Source organism: Herpailurus yagouaroundi, unplaced genomic scaffold (genome assembly GCF_014898765.1).
Source record: "Herpailurus yagouaroundi ecotype Mexico unplaced genomic scaffold, PumYag 165, whole genome shotgun sequence".
In the NCBI taxonomy this organism is placed as follows: Eukaryota; Metazoa; Chordata; class Mammalia; order Carnivora; family Felidae; genus Herpailurus; species Herpailurus yagouaroundi.
Window position 1 is genome coordinate 28,188,924 of NW_024412406.1, and position 15,160 is coordinate 28,204,083.

At 38.6% G+C, this 15,160-nt stretch overlaps 1 protein-coding gene across 2 annotated transcripts in view; it reads left to right on the forward strand.

Moving 5' to 3' along the window:
• LYPLA1 (lysophospholipase 1) overlaps positions 1–14,821 on the forward strand; it is a 36,289-nt gene extending 21,468 nt beyond the window's left edge. For both annotated transcript variants that reach the window (XM_040487788.1, XM_040487786.1), the window contains exons 4-9: positions 1,708–1,755; positions 3,006–3,076; positions 5,794–5,867; positions 7,944–8,045; positions 9,182–9,358; positions 13,091–14,821. In XM_040487788.1, the coding sequence (XP_040343722.1) occupies positions 1,715–1,755; positions 3,006–3,076; positions 5,794–5,867; positions 7,944–8,045; positions 9,182–9,358; positions 13,091–13,144 (519 nt within the window). In that variant the 5' untranslated portion in view covers positions 1,708–1,714 and the 3' untranslated portion in view covers positions 13,145–14,821. The remainder of the gene's footprint in view (positions 1–1,707; positions 1,756–3,005; positions 3,077–5,793; positions 5,868–7,943; positions 8,046–9,181; positions 9,359–13,090) is intronic.
• Positions 14,822–15,160: the final 339 nt, after the last annotated feature.

The window sequence follows — 15,160 nt, forward strand, 5'->3', positions numbered from 1 at the left end:
ATATATATATATAACAAATAAATATAATTTGTTTTTGTCCTTTTAAATATTTGGTTTAAAAGTAAAGATTAGTAAATTCTTTAAAACTAAACTGGTGACTTGGCTACATAGAATTTTTTTCCTGTTATGTTGGGAAATTTAAAATAATGTTCTCTTGAAGGTCAGTTGAACTGAGAACTAGAAAAATTCCTTTAGATATACAAACATCTGAGATCTAAGGATATCCACAAGGGGATTTATTTACTTGTCAAGTTTGTCTTTACTATGTTGGAAACACTCCTAAAGTTTATCAGGTAAAGGCATTGTGATACACCATGGGGAAAAAGCCCACAGGTTTTGAAGTCTCATAGGTTTGGTTTTAAATTATGGAGATGCTTGTGGATGTCAAAAAGAAACTATAAAGTTTTCAGGAAACAGAAAATTGCTGAGATTGGCAACATTTTAGGTCAGAATGTTGCCGAGAAACAGTAGCCATGGAGAAGACAACTGTGATTCGAGTTCATGCTAATAGGTTAGTTCATCCTCAGAAGTGGTGGTAGCAGTAGAGCTGATAAATGTGAAAGAAGAAATGGAAGGAGGAAACATATCTGATTAGGTAAGAATACATTCTGTCCCCTTTTTATCCTTAAATAGGTGGTTCATCTTACCTCTGTAGACTACCAAATACTCTGGCCAGGGTTACTGTGTCCTCTATTCTGACTCATGTAAGAGAGAATTCTTTTTTTTTTTTTTTTTTAGTGTTTATTTTTGAGACAGAGAAAGACAGAGCATGAACGGGGGAGGGTCAGAGAGAGAGGGAGACACAGAATCTGAAACAGGCTCCAGGCTCTGAGCTGTCAGCACAGAACCCGATGCGGGGCTTGAACTCACGAACCGTGAGATCATGACCTGAGCCGAAGTTAGACGCTTAACCGACTGAGCCACCCAGGCGCCCCAGAGACAATTCTTGATTAATTAGAATGTTCTCATGTGTTGTGATTGGCCCCAAGATTGAATTTGATTTAAGGCCATTTCCCAACCTAGGGAAATTCATGTTCTCAAAGAAATCGTGATAAGATTTGTAACCTCTAACTAAGGTAGACTTGTTTTATGAATCAGGAGGATAGTGATGAGATGTAGTTATAGTGTATTTATTTCTCTTTCCTTTTTTATCTCGCTACATTCAGGTTATCCAACAGATTGTTCATCAAAGACTTGAACTGAGTGTAGTGGACACTTTGGCAAAACGTCTATTTCCCATATTTATTTAGAGGTCTCTTAAGCAACTACATAGCTGAAACTTAGAAAATAAGCAAAAATATAATCTGAGCATATGGGAATTGATGTACCATATCTGTGTGGTAAATTGCTCGTTTCCTTAGACTTAGCCAGAGTCTTATATTTTATGCATTTCCAACTGTCTTGGTTACACATTTTTGTAAGAAAATGTCTGGCTTGAAAGTATTAAATAAGAGTGTTGAGAAAGGAAAATGTTTTTATTTGCCAAGCGTGGTCCTGAACACCTGCTGCTCTGTCTTCAGAACACATTTGGAGGATGTGTAGAGAAAATGATGCAATGTGGATGCGGTGACACAGCTCAGTGTTGAAATTGTAGCATACAATTTTGTGTAAGCCTGAAGTAATTCTCTATCCTTCAGTGATGGAATGTATCAGGTTTTATGCCTTGTTATATTACTCTCAGTTTGCGGTTTTTTCTTTCCTATGTAGACCAGTTATGCCTGTAACATTGAATATGAACATGGCTATGCCTTCCTGGTAAGTAAGAATTATTCATTAAGACCTTTTTATTTACACTTAGTTTTTTTGTTTTTTATTAGAAGAGCTTTTGCATATAGCAATTTTTAATTAGCTATTTTTAAGTTGCAAAGTTACATAATTAACTTTACGTTTAACCTTTAATTATTTAAGTTTTGTATTTTAGATTCAGGGGTAAACTTGAGGAGCTGTGCCAAGAGGTAGAGGAATGGGAGAGAATAGGTAGATAGAAATAGTGTAGAAAATATCTCCTACTGCCTGATAAACCTTTGTTGGTTTGAGTGACCCCATGTGGCATAACTCTGATTAAGCCACAACCTTACACCCTTCCAACCTCTTGCTTTTGTGGAGAGTTGACAAGTTTTTAAGGAGACCACTTCCTCTTCCGCACTCTCAAGATATTTTCACATTCCCTGTATGTTTTATAGTCAGGAAGTAGAGTCAGTTCTTCGTTCCTCTAAGCTACTTCCAGTCTATTGTCCTCTTGTCCTCTCTACTTGTTGCCACCCGTTTCTTACCCACCCCTTCACTTCCTTTCTGTCTACCCTAGATTTCTTGGCAGTTTTCACAGGTTCCTGCCTATTTTGCCCTTTGGTTCTTTCATCTTCCTTCTCTGGCAAAACTCCCATCCAGAACCACAATTTCTAGCGAACGTAGCTAGAGACCACAATGAGAGGATATAACCCAGTAGGGAAATGGAAAGGGCCTGACAGAGAAGAGGAAAGCTTCCTTTGGGGCTCTGGTTTGAGGTACCTACAATGTACGATGAAAACGTTTTGAAGAATGTGGCTAGAGATCAGTATAATACCTCTGTTTAATAGCTATGAGATGGTGCATGAGAGGGTGACGGCGTAAAGTAGCTCTGTCCCATTGGACTGACCTATGGTGCAGTAGAAGGGGAGGGGAGTGGCTGGAACTCATTGCAGACTTTTTAGGGGAGTGTGCATCGCAGTTCCTGCTTGGGTGTAGGACTGGATTAGGTATTTTCTTAGATATTCTTACTCTAAAATTATGTGGCAGTGTGATTTTTTAACATTAGAATCTGTATCTAGTTGGTGAAAGGAACGTGTAGAATGTCATATTCACACATTTAAGTTCTATTTTGGCCTCTGTAGACATTTTAATTTGAGTTTCATGTTCATGGTTTGCCCTTTTAATCCAGACTACCATGAGTTTAGTGAAATGTACTTACCATAAATACATATTTTTAGAATCAAATAGCTCTTTTAAGATTTTGCCTTGTTTTCCAGGTTCGATATTATTGGGCTTTCACCAGAATCACAGGAGGATGAACCTGGAATTAAACAGGCAGCAGAAAATGGTAAGTACAGAAAAATTTTACGAAGACAAAAGAATTCTTATTTTAGTGGCTTCAGTAGTTTTATTGATACTGATGAAATCCGGTGTACAATTATCTGAACTTAGTAGGTGATGCTATTTCCTTCTTTCTGATCACACTCTAAGTTTGCCAAATGGACTCCCTTAACTGTAGGCAGCGAAGGTGAAGTGAATAGGGAAGAATGGTCTTTATCAAACTTAGTATCTGTGGATACATAATTTTGCTTTTATTTACAGCAGCTAATAGAGAAAATGGCAACTTAATCGTTGTGGCCAGTTATCTTCATTAAGGAGACTTGAATTAATGATGGATGTAATGATATAATCATGTGTGATGCAAATTATGTTAGTGGTTAGTTTTCGTGTGGTAATAATAATAGAAGCCACTGATTGAACACTTAGCTGTTTAAAAAGACAGGTAATTCTTGTACGACTTAGCAGTTGGGGTGACCTTGAGGAGTAAAGCTTTGCGAAATTCAGGGGAAGTGGTCCCGGCACTGCTTGCCGGTGGGCAAGCAGCTACCAGTCGCCAGGCCCCCACAAGCCTTCTCTCCTCCCAACTGGGCCTTTTCTGCCACTTCTGCATCCTCCATGCCACTGTAAATAAATCCCTCAGGTTTCCCAGCACTTCTTTTATTTCTTAACCCCCGTTCCTATTTTCTAGCCCATTCTTCCATGCCATAGTCAGGGTGTTGCTTGCTTTTCATGCTCAGTGTAAGAACTAAACTTTATATAAAAAAGAAAATAATTTTTCATTCGGGCGTTTGTTTTTTGCAGTGTTTTAGAAAAAGCAGATTTTTATTTTTTGATAGAAAGGAAGTATGAAATTGGAAATTCTGATCTTAAAAAATGAAACTCTTGGGGCACCCGGGTGGCTCAGGAAGTTGAGCACCCGACTCTTAATCTTGGCTCAGGTCATAATCTCATGGTTCGTGGGTTCAGGCACTATGTCAGGCTCTGTGCTGACAGTGTGGAGCCTGCCTAGGATTTTCTCTTTTCCTCTCTCACTGCCCCTCCCCTGCTCGCACTCTCTCTCCCAAAATGAATACATAAACTTAAAAAAATAAATAAAATGTCACATTGTTGTAAAAAAATTAAACTCTTGCACATATGTAAAAAATGAAAGGACAGGGGCGCCTGGGTGGCTCAGTGGGTTAAGCATCTGACTTCAGCTCAGGTCATGAGTTCAGGCCTCATGTCGGGCTCTGTGCTGGCGGCTCAGAGCCTGGAGCCTCCTTCGGATTCTGTGCCTCCCTCTCTCTCTCTCTGCCCCTCTCCTGCTTGTGCTCTTTCTACCTCTCAAAAATAAACAAACACTAAAAAAAAAAAACACATAGCACTGATTATAAAGAAAAATTCGAGGAGTCAGCAGTTTTATAGTTAATGATTTGTGTCAAAGTGCTCTGCAAAACAAAAGAACCCTTTGATTTTTTTTCGTACATCATTTAGTGGCTATAAGAAAAATTAGAGTTTTAAAATAATAGAAATGAACTTTGTTTTTTTAATGTTTATTTCTTTTGAGAGAGAGAGCGAGCAGGGAAGGGGCAAAGAGAGAGAATCCCCAGCAGGCTCCGCTGAGAGCACGGAGCCCAACACGTGGCTCAAACCTGAGAACCGTGAGATCGTGACCTGAGCCGAAATCAAAAGGTGGACACTTAACTGACTGAACCACCCAGGTGCCCCTAGTAGAATGAACGTTTTATTTATTTATTTATTTATTTATTTATTTATTTATTTATTAAAAATGTTTGTTTTTTTTAAGCGTTTTATTTATTTTTGAGATGGAGAGACAGAGCATGAACGGGGGAGGGTCAGAGAGAGAGGGAGACTCAGAATCTGAAACAGGCTCCAGGTTCTGAGCAGTCAGCACAGAGCCCGACACGGGGCTCGAACTCACGGACAGTGAGATCGTGACCTGAGCCCAAGTCGGACGCTTAACCGACTGAGCCATCCAGGCACCCCAAAAATGTTTATTTTTGAGAGAGAGTGCGAGCAGGGGAGGGGCAGAGAGAGAGGGGGACAGAGGATCTGAAGCAAGCTCCATGCCGACAGCAGACCGCCTGATGTGGGGCTCAAACTCATGCACCACGAGATCATGACCTGAGCTGAAGTCAGATGCTTAACTGACTGAGCAACCCAGGTACCCCTAGAATGAACTTTATAAACACTGTAAATCACAAACCATGTAATCTACATTTTTTAGGATTTAAAATGGCAACTTGAGGTACAAATTCCTATGATTCATTGAAGAGAGAGAAATATAGAATGTATATGGGCAGAATTGACGCAGGTAAAAGAATATCCATTGATTGGTAAGAGAAAGAACTTTTGTTTACAAATGACATAAATAATTGGACAGGGGTGTCTCACTGGCTCAGTTGAAAGAGCGGAGTATGCGACTCTTGATCTCAGGGTTGAGTTCAAGCCCCACATTGGGTATAGAGATTACTTAAGAATAAAATCTTAAAAAAAGAAGAAAAAAAAAGGAAATAATTGAACTATTTAAGCAACACCTGCCAAATATGAGTTTTATAATGAAAATACATCCTCCTTTTATATTTTAATAGAGTGCTTCAAGTTTTTCACGTATTATTCACCTTTAACATACCTTGTGCTTTTCTGTAATTAATTTATCCTGTTTAAAATGGTATCAGGCTTAACTTTTACAGTGTTGGTGATTTAATTTTATGTTGTTTTTAGTAAAAGCTTTGATAGAGCAAGAGATGAAGAATGGCATTCCTTCTAACAGAATTATTTTGGGAGGATTTTCTCAGGTAAGGTAAAGTTTGGGTGATATGTCATTGGTATATTTATCTAGAAAATCTGTGGTTTCCATCCTTTTCTATGGAGGAGTCTTTTTTTTTTTTTTAGTAGATGTTGTAGAATCTGTTACACTATTGCTAATACTGAATTAAGTTCAAATGGATTACATGTAGTTAATTACAAGAGTGTTCTCTTTTGCTTTTCTAGTTTTCTCTCTTCAGCTATTGCCTTTCCCTTCTAAATTATATCTTTAAAATAAATTTATTTGGCAAATTGATAGGAACTTTAAACAAAACTCTAATTTAAACACAGGTATAACTCCCCTCTCCTAGGAGGAGACTACTGATAGGAACAATACATTAGAAGACAGGAGAATTTCTTCTCTCTTTCTGTCACAGATTCCCGGTGGTTGAGCCCCATAGACTCCCCCTGCAATCCCCTTGAGACAAGATCTAAGTAGGGGCTCCCACAAAGTGACCCACAATGCTGGGGATGCTGGTTGTCCCCGTTGCGTTCTTTCTTCCCACTGGAGGAACTGGAGGCTCCGGGGAGACTCTGGGTGGCGCTGCACTGGTCAGCGTGTAACCACTTCTCTTCCCTTCCAGTGTGATATTTCTTGGTCTCTGTGGGACAGGGGTGCCTCCGCCTCCCCTCCGTGTGCTAGGATTCTCTCAGTGGTGCCCTGTCCATGATTAGATGTTAGTTCTTAGAAGAGGGAGCAAAGTTAGGAATGACCTGTGTCCCATCTTGGTGACGTCACTCTGTCATCTTTCTTCTTTTCATCTTGTAAAATAGATTTTAGACTTAAATATGTGATGTTTATTTTTGGTATCTTCTTCTTTCTATACTTTTTCTCCTACCTTCTATACTTTTTCTGCAGACGTAGTTACCTCATATTGACCTTATGTCTTTATTTCACCTATCCCCACATTGCTGTAGCTTCTAATCTGTGAATCTTCTAAATCAACAACTTAGTGTTCAGACTGAATACCTGAATTTGGGCAATGTTAGAATTATGGAATTAATTACGGAATTATTTAGAAGTTAAAATCTAGTAGATAGTTTGTTGATTCAATATGGTAAAAAAGATGTTACTGATTTGGTATTTATTGAAGTTCAAGATAATGTCTATTGTAATACACATTGTGCCATAAATATAGGTATAGAAATGAATGCTTGATTCGAGTAGGAAGTTAACATAGGAGGCTATGTGGTTGGGATTCATTGATTACAGAAAGCAACTCCTAGTACCGTAAGCCAGAAAGAGCAAGTTATGAGTCCGTGGGGTCACGTCAAGGAAGTCAAGGATGAGAATGAAGCAAGGCCTCAGGAAATATCTAAGACTTGGAGAGCCGTCATGACTTTCTCTCCATCTTCCTTGTTTCTCTGCCCATCTGCTTCCTTTGCCTGTTCATCTAGAGTTGGCTTTTTCTGCCGTCGCAGCCTATAACTTTGCCAGTTCTTGAGTTTACGTGTTACCATCCCAGCTGCACAGAGACAGACTCACTGTCACTGAGTTCCAGTTTCAAAATCTTGGGAAAAAGAACTTGACTGTCTCGGATGAGTTGGAATCTCATGTTCTTATGGGCCCCGGTGACCCGTGGGGATGGTCAGAGTGACATGGCATCCAGGTGACTAACGGGAATACAGTTCCCAGAGTGCAGGGTATTTAAGCTGGGGTGGATACTCTAAAGGTATCTGCTACAGGGTCCTTATTGTCTTGAATTTTTTAGAAAAGAGTACCAAGTTACAACTAGATTTGATTTTATACCTAAGACTTTTCAGAGGAGAAAATAAGTAACTAAGTTTAGAATATTCCTAAGGCATCTGTAAGTGCAAATATACTGTTAACTCTTTCTCAACTGATTGGGTGGTCCCTGTGTTCTCACAGTGATCTTCAATGTAGAGAATCTTATCCTTTAGGACATGGTGGAGTGGGGTGTTTGTGTTTCTAGGAGCTTGTCTGATCTGACTTGACATCAGTCACCCGGGTTGATTTTTTCTTTAATGGACATTATTAATAACAAGAAATCAAGTTGCTGTTAGCAGAGCATGTGTTCCATTGACTCTCTCTGTTGTCTTTCCAGGGAGGAGCTTTATCTTTATACACTGCTCTTACCACACAGCAGAAACTGGCAGGAGTCACTGCCCTCAGTTGCTGGCTTCCACTACGGGCTTCATTTCCACAGGTAGCCTGATTGAAACTTGCAGCATAAGATTACTGAGTTAAGGCAGATAATGTTGTGAGAGGGTCATTTTTTTTTTAAATTAATAAACTGTATATTTTTAGAGCAGCTAAGGTTCACAGCAAAACTGAGCAGAAAACACACAGAGTTCCCACATGTCCCCTGTCCCCATACGTGCACAGCTTGTGAACACCCCGCAGCGTGGTGGTGCATCTTTGATAATCAGCAAACCTACACTGACACACAATATTATTACCTAAAGCCCATAGTTTACATCAATCATCCTTTTTTAAAAAGGATTTTCCTAGACTTTTGTGATCTGTATACTATACTGTCTTTACTGTAGATTGCATAGAATGGGGTAAAAAAGAAGTCCTTTTGTCACAAATCTTCTATTTGAAGTGTTTGATACATTTTAAGATACTTATAAAAGGGGAATTTTTTACACATAGAAATAACATTTTTAAATATTCAATATTCTTATTGATTGCTAGCAGAATTTTACCATAGAATATAATTTCTAAGTACTCTATAGTGTAAAGCAGTATATAACACATATGGGAGGTGTGGACATTTATTTTCAGGTTCATCTTTAAATCTAGGATTTTTTTTCTTTATCATTATATAGTGTTTGTTTGGTGTCTTACACGTAGTAAGTGCTGCTGATTAACCGTCTTATTTAAATCAATTAAATAAGATCCAGCTAAAGTGTACCTCTCCTGTCAAGACATTGAATATAATAAAGAATAATTAAGATACAGTCTGCTTCAAGGAACCAGTTCGTTGGCAAAATAATAATACAAGACAGGATAATCATGTGTCCTGTAAAAAGTTTTTTTTTTTTAATTTATTTTTTATATGAAATTTATTGTCAAATTGGTTTCCATACAACACCCAGTGCTCGTCCCAACAGGTGCCCTCCTCAGTGCCCATCACCCACTTGCCCTGTCCTGTAAAAGTTTAAATAAAGAGTTGTGGGGAGCATAGGGATGGAAGGAATTTTATTCCCGTGGCCGAATAGAACCTGTGATGTAAGTAATAACATATGTACGTGCATATCTATCTGCAGTTGTAAATGCCTGGCATAATGCTCTATACATTTGAATAAATGATACTGGTTTTTTTGTTTTTTTTTGCAGGGTCCTATCAGTGGCGTTAATAGAGATATTGCTATTCTTCAGTGCCATGGAGATTGCGACCCTTTAGTTCCCCTAATGATTGCTTCTCTTACTTCTGAAAAGCTAAAAATGTTAGTAAACCCAGCCAATGTAACCTTCAAAACCTACCAAGGCATGATGCACAGCTCATGTCAGCAGGTAACTGTTTGGAAGCAGAGACATATTTACCACTTTTCCGTGTGATGTTTTTAACTTAAGTAGCATTTGATTCCTTGGGTATTTAAAGGAGTTAATTAATGAATTCACATTGAATCATAGGTGAGGACTTAGAGTTTCTTCAATTTGATTCAACAGATATTCACTGTTTTTCCTATTACATGCAAGTTTTGTGCATAATTCAAAGACAAATAAAAAACAGTCCTTTTTATTGCAATTTAAGCTAAATTAATTAAAATTTAATAGGGGAGAAGGGTATATATCCAAATGTGTAGAAAGCAGAATGTGATACGTGTTATATTAGAAGTTTTTAAAAGCATTCTAGAAAACTGAGAAAAGCTGAGATTCCTTTTGTTTGGGGAAGTACAGAGATCATGAAGGAAGAGCTGGATTTGAAAGAATGGGTAGGATTTGGATAGCAGGTGTACAGAGAAAGGACTGTGGGGTAGGGAAAGCAAGCTGACCAGTTGGGCCATAGTCTTATGAAAAGCTGGGTGTCCTCATAAAGTAGTTACAAGGAGGAGTTTTAGGGTAACGGAGGAGACAATAATGATTGAGTTTAGTGAACGTACTGAGATTGATGTACCCCCATCATAGCAAAATGGGATGTTGGAAATACTTGTCTGGAGCTCAGGCCTGTAATAGAGATTTAGAATAATGGCCAATATTATTGATCACTGAAGAATTACCATGGGGGAATATCAGGAAAAAAGCTGAGGGGTAGAACTTGGAATATCAGGAAAAAAGCTGAGGGGTAGAACTTGTTTGAGGGGGGTATGATTAGAAAGGAGTTAGGTGTTGAATGGGAGTACAAGAGGAGAGCGTTTCAGAGCGGTTGGGTGCCTGGCTGGCTCAGTCAGAAGAGTGTGTTGCGACTCTTGATACTGGTTTTGAGTTTGAGCCCCAAACTGGGTGTAGAGATTGCATACATATATATGTACATACATGTGCAAACTTTTTTTTTTAATTGGTTAAATTATTTAAGGAAAAAAAGAATTTCCGAGTGGAAGGGAAGAGTGTCCCATGATTCAGAGAACAATTAAGGAAAAACAGGCCAGGAAGAAACTATCCCATAGTAAGCCATCTGTGACCTTGGATGCTTGGAAATGGAGCCTGCAGTGGATTGAGTGAACTAGATAGGGATAAGGACCTTTATTAAAAAGGTTTTTGTGAAAGGGGGAAAGAGTAGGAAGGCTCTTTAGTCAATGGGAGAAAAAGACTCCCATGGGTGGGGAAGAAGGAGGGAGAAAATGAAGTGAAGAGAAGATAATAATCTAATGGGAGAATCTTAGGGAGATCAAATAATAATGTAGTTTAAAGCCCTAAAATGGGTAGTGCTTGCCTTCAAAGAGGAGAACATCACTTAAGAATCTAGAATAGGATGGATGAATATAAACAAGGATTGTTGAGGTGGGTAATAGTTGAGAGCTCACTTGAGATCTTCTTTGTCTTTTCAGTAAAGTGGGAGATACAGTCACTTGGTAAGAGTGAAGGAGGCCTGCATTGGTTTGGAGGCTTGAAAAGGTCTAGAATAAAAACTGATTACCCATCGTTAAGGTAGTCCAACTTAACTTAGCTTTGCAACCACTGAGTGGGTCTGAATCATTTGCTTTAGGGGCAGAGAAAAGAGGTATTAATATGATTTATCCAGAAAGACAAGGGGGCCTAGGATTCTAGGGTGTTATTGAGAACATAGTTGAAACTGTCAGCAAGTTTTGAATCCAGAAAGCAGGTGGGCTGACACTCAGGATCCAGGAGGGACTGAGGGTCTAGAGCAGTGGTTTTCTTTCTTTTTTCTTTTTTTTTTTTAATATGAAATTTATTGGCAAATTGGTTTCCATACAACACCCAGTGCTCATCCCAACAGGTGCCCTCCTCAATGCCCACCCCCTACTTTTCCCTCCCTCCACCCCCCTTCAACTCTCAGTTTATTCTCAGTTTTTAAGGGTCTCTTATGGTTTGCCTCCCTCCCTCTCTCTTTTTTCCCCTTCCCCTCCCCCATGGTCTTCTGTTAAGTTTCTCAGGATCCACATATGAGTGAAAACATATGGTGTCTGTCTTTCTCTGCCTGACTTATTTCACTTAGCATCACACTCCCCAGTTCCATCCACATTTAGAGCAGTGTTTTTCAAAGTAGGCTTTACATTACAAATACCCTGGAGCCTAATAGAAATGCAGACACCAGAACTTCAAACTCCGCATTTCTTTTTTTTTTTTTTTTAACCTTTATTTATTTTTGAGAGAGCGCAAACTGGGGAGGGGCAGAGAGAGAGGAAGACACCAAGTCCCAGGCAGGCTCTAGGCAGGCTCTGAGCTGTCAGCACAGAGCCCAGCACGGGGCTCCAACCCACAGACCATGAGATCATGACCTGAGCTGAAGTCGGATGTCTGACCGACTGAGCCACCAATCAAACTCTGCATTTCTGATTCAGCACATTGGGGGTTAGCAGGTAAACTCAGGTATCTGTGTTTGTATAGATGTGTTTTTATTTTATTTTATTTAAAAAAAAATTTTTTTTTTCAATGTTTATTTATTTTTGGGACAGAGAGAGACAGAGCATGAACGGGGGAGGGGCAGAGAGAGAGGGAGACACAGAATCGGAAACAGGCTCCAGGCTCTGAGCCGTCAGCCCAGAGCCCGACGCGGGGCTCGAACTCACGGACCGCGAGATCGCGACCTGGCTGAAGTCGGACGCTTAACCGACTGCGCCACCCAGGCGCCCCTAGATGTGTTTTTAAAATAAAAGCTCTAGGGGCGCCTGGGTGGCTCAGTCGGTTGGGCGTCCGACTTCGGCTCAGGTCATGATCTCGTGGTCCGTGGGTTCGAGCCCCGCGTCGGGCTCTGTGCTGACAGCTCAGAGCCTGGAGCCTGTTTCAGATTCTGTGTCTCCCTCTCTCTCTGACCCTCTCCCGTTCATGCTCTGTCTCAAACATAAACGTTAAAAAAAAAAAAAAGCTCTATTGGGGCACCTGGCTGGTTCAGTTGGTAGAGCATGTGACTCTTCTAAGATTTTATTTAAGTAATCTCTACACCCAGTGAGGAGCTTGAACTCAAAACCGCAAGATTAAGAGTCTCATGCTCTACTGACTAGCCAGCCAGGTGCCCCAAGCATGTGACTCTTGATCTTGGAGTTGTGAGTTCAAGGCTCATGTCAGGCATAGAGCTTACATACAAAGGAAAAAAAAAGTAAAATAAAAGCTGATGATTCTTTGCAATCACATTGGAGAACACTGGACTGAATGATTAGGAGCAGAAAGTGAGAAGAGATAAAAGGCACAAAATATTTTATGCTATGGATTTAGCATTTCATTCTAATGAGGGAAGGCTAAAAGCTAGGTTTTTCCACCCAACCTTAGTTGACAGTAATTGTATCCTTACTGATACTTCTCGGGATAGGTGTTGTCACTCCTAAGGCCCTTTGTCTGCACTCAGCCCCAGTGTTTTGTTCAAGTAGAGCAAAGTGCAGACCATTTTCATGGGACCTCAAAATAGTTGGGAACTATCATTTGAACGTACAATAATCATCATAGTCACGGGAAATGTTCTGAAATTTCTATCGTAGCCTCATTTCTCTGTTACAACTTTTCATTTAATAGAAGTGAAAATGTGGTTTCGCCTTACCTAGGCACACTACAGATTTATTTGGTGGTATTTTAGTGGGGATTTAATTTCTGATTTTGTAACAGCTTGTTAAATCACTTTATTCCAAACAGGAAATGATGGATATCAAGCAATTCATTGATAAACTTCTACCTCCAATTGATTGACGTCACTAAGAGGCCTTGTGTCGAAGTACACACCAGCATCGTTGTAGTAGTGTAGAAACCTTTTCCCGTGCCCAATCTTGAAACTTCGGAAGTTTGCAGTGTTAAAATGTTTTGCATATACGCACCGATAACACAGACTACATAATAATATCTCCTTGTGGGAAATAATGGTCTTTTAAGTTTCTATACGTGTATTTGTATGATTCAGAATATACTAGTATTAAAATAGGTGAAGCAGCTGACTTTTTCCCAAATGTAATTCAGCAAAATAATAAAATACTGTAACCAGATTTTTTATTACATCATTTGAAAATTATCAGTATGCTTAATGAGAATTTGTTCAGGTATAAAGGAACAGTTAGGATATGAATTATTTGTGCATCTTGTGACTTAGTCTACAGACTTACTCCAAAATGTAGACACCATGCATTATCTGTATTTTTATATATGTGTTCCTTACATACTTAATGATTGCACTACATAATGAGAGTGAGGTGTTACTGCATTATTCCCAGTAACGGGAGTAATGCTTCTAAGTGTCAGTAAAGAGTAATATTGCTCTCTCCAGTTAATGGCCCTTTTATTTTGGGGACCAGGCTTTACTTTCCCTGATATCATTTCTATTTAAGGTTTTTTTTCCTCTCCAGAAAGGTGTTTTCTTTTTTATCCTTCATAAAAGACCAAATGGCTTTGGCAATTGGCTCCTTGCTGTAGACCTCTCCTGCCAATACATGCTGTAATTTGACATTCTGGATCACAGATTTGATGGTATTTTAAATGTATTTACACTTACATAAAGACACCTGACATCACTTTAAACTTCCTACACTACTTCTTAAACTATACCTTACTTAGTCCAAAGTTAGACCGATATAGTTATTAGAATCTTCAGTCTAGATAATTGGAATAATTCTGTGGTTGTATTTTTCTGTAATTAATGGAAGGGTAATTACGTCATATTCTAGTATGTTCTCGAATATTTAAGACAGATTTTAAAAACTGTAATTTCTAAGATGATTTGCTCTAAGATGATTCTCTTTGTAGCATAGTTTTAGTTTGTTTTCTACATATGTTTGAAACCAACTACTGTAGGAAATGAACAATCCATTAGAAAAATTTGCTTTATTTTTATCTGCCAATGGACTTATTTGAAGACTTCACTTTAGTCAGATTTTTTTTTTTATTTGATTTTACATAGTTGAATTTTTCAGATTATTGGTAAAATTTATTTGAAAACGTGTATGGGTGACAACAATGAATCACAACTCAATACATATGGTGTAGTTACCACAGTTTAATATGTAGCAAAAATGTACACTTGATATTTCTGATCTGTTGTTAATTTTTCTGCTGTATTCCAACTGACTAAAACAGTGTTAGGGATGCATCTTTATAAATGGGTGCTAATTGATAATGGAAATAATTTAGTAATGGATTGTACAGAATGTTAATAATGAAGCCATATGTTTATGTCTGGATTTAAAATTTTTAAACAATCATTTACTAAGTCATTTTGCTTTACCTTAATATAAATTGTTGTTTCAGTTATATAAATCAACAAGATCTAATTTATGGCAAGAAATATTCTGTTGAAATGTGCTGTTATGTGGGACGATGTAAATCTTTTTCATGGTTTCTACCAATGTGAAATAAAATTTAATTCTGACTTTTCTGTGACTCTTTTTTCAAATACTGTGTTTAATATTTGGATTTACCTTCAAGTGGCCATCTGTACTGAAGAGGGGGAAAATGACAATGTAATCATAAGAACACATATTCAGAAGAGAATTTTTAATGATGGTATGGTTAGCCTGGAATGGAATTAGGCATGAGAAAAGCTTCTCTTGTTACTCAGTTTTTTTTTTAAGATTTTTGTTTTTTGTTGAGAGAGAGAGCAAATGGAGGGGCAGAGAGCAAAGGAGAGAGAAAATCTCAAGCAGGTTCCTTGCTCAATCGCACAACCTGAGATTGTGAGCTGAGCCGAAATTAAGAGTCAAATGTGGTTTTTTTTGTTTT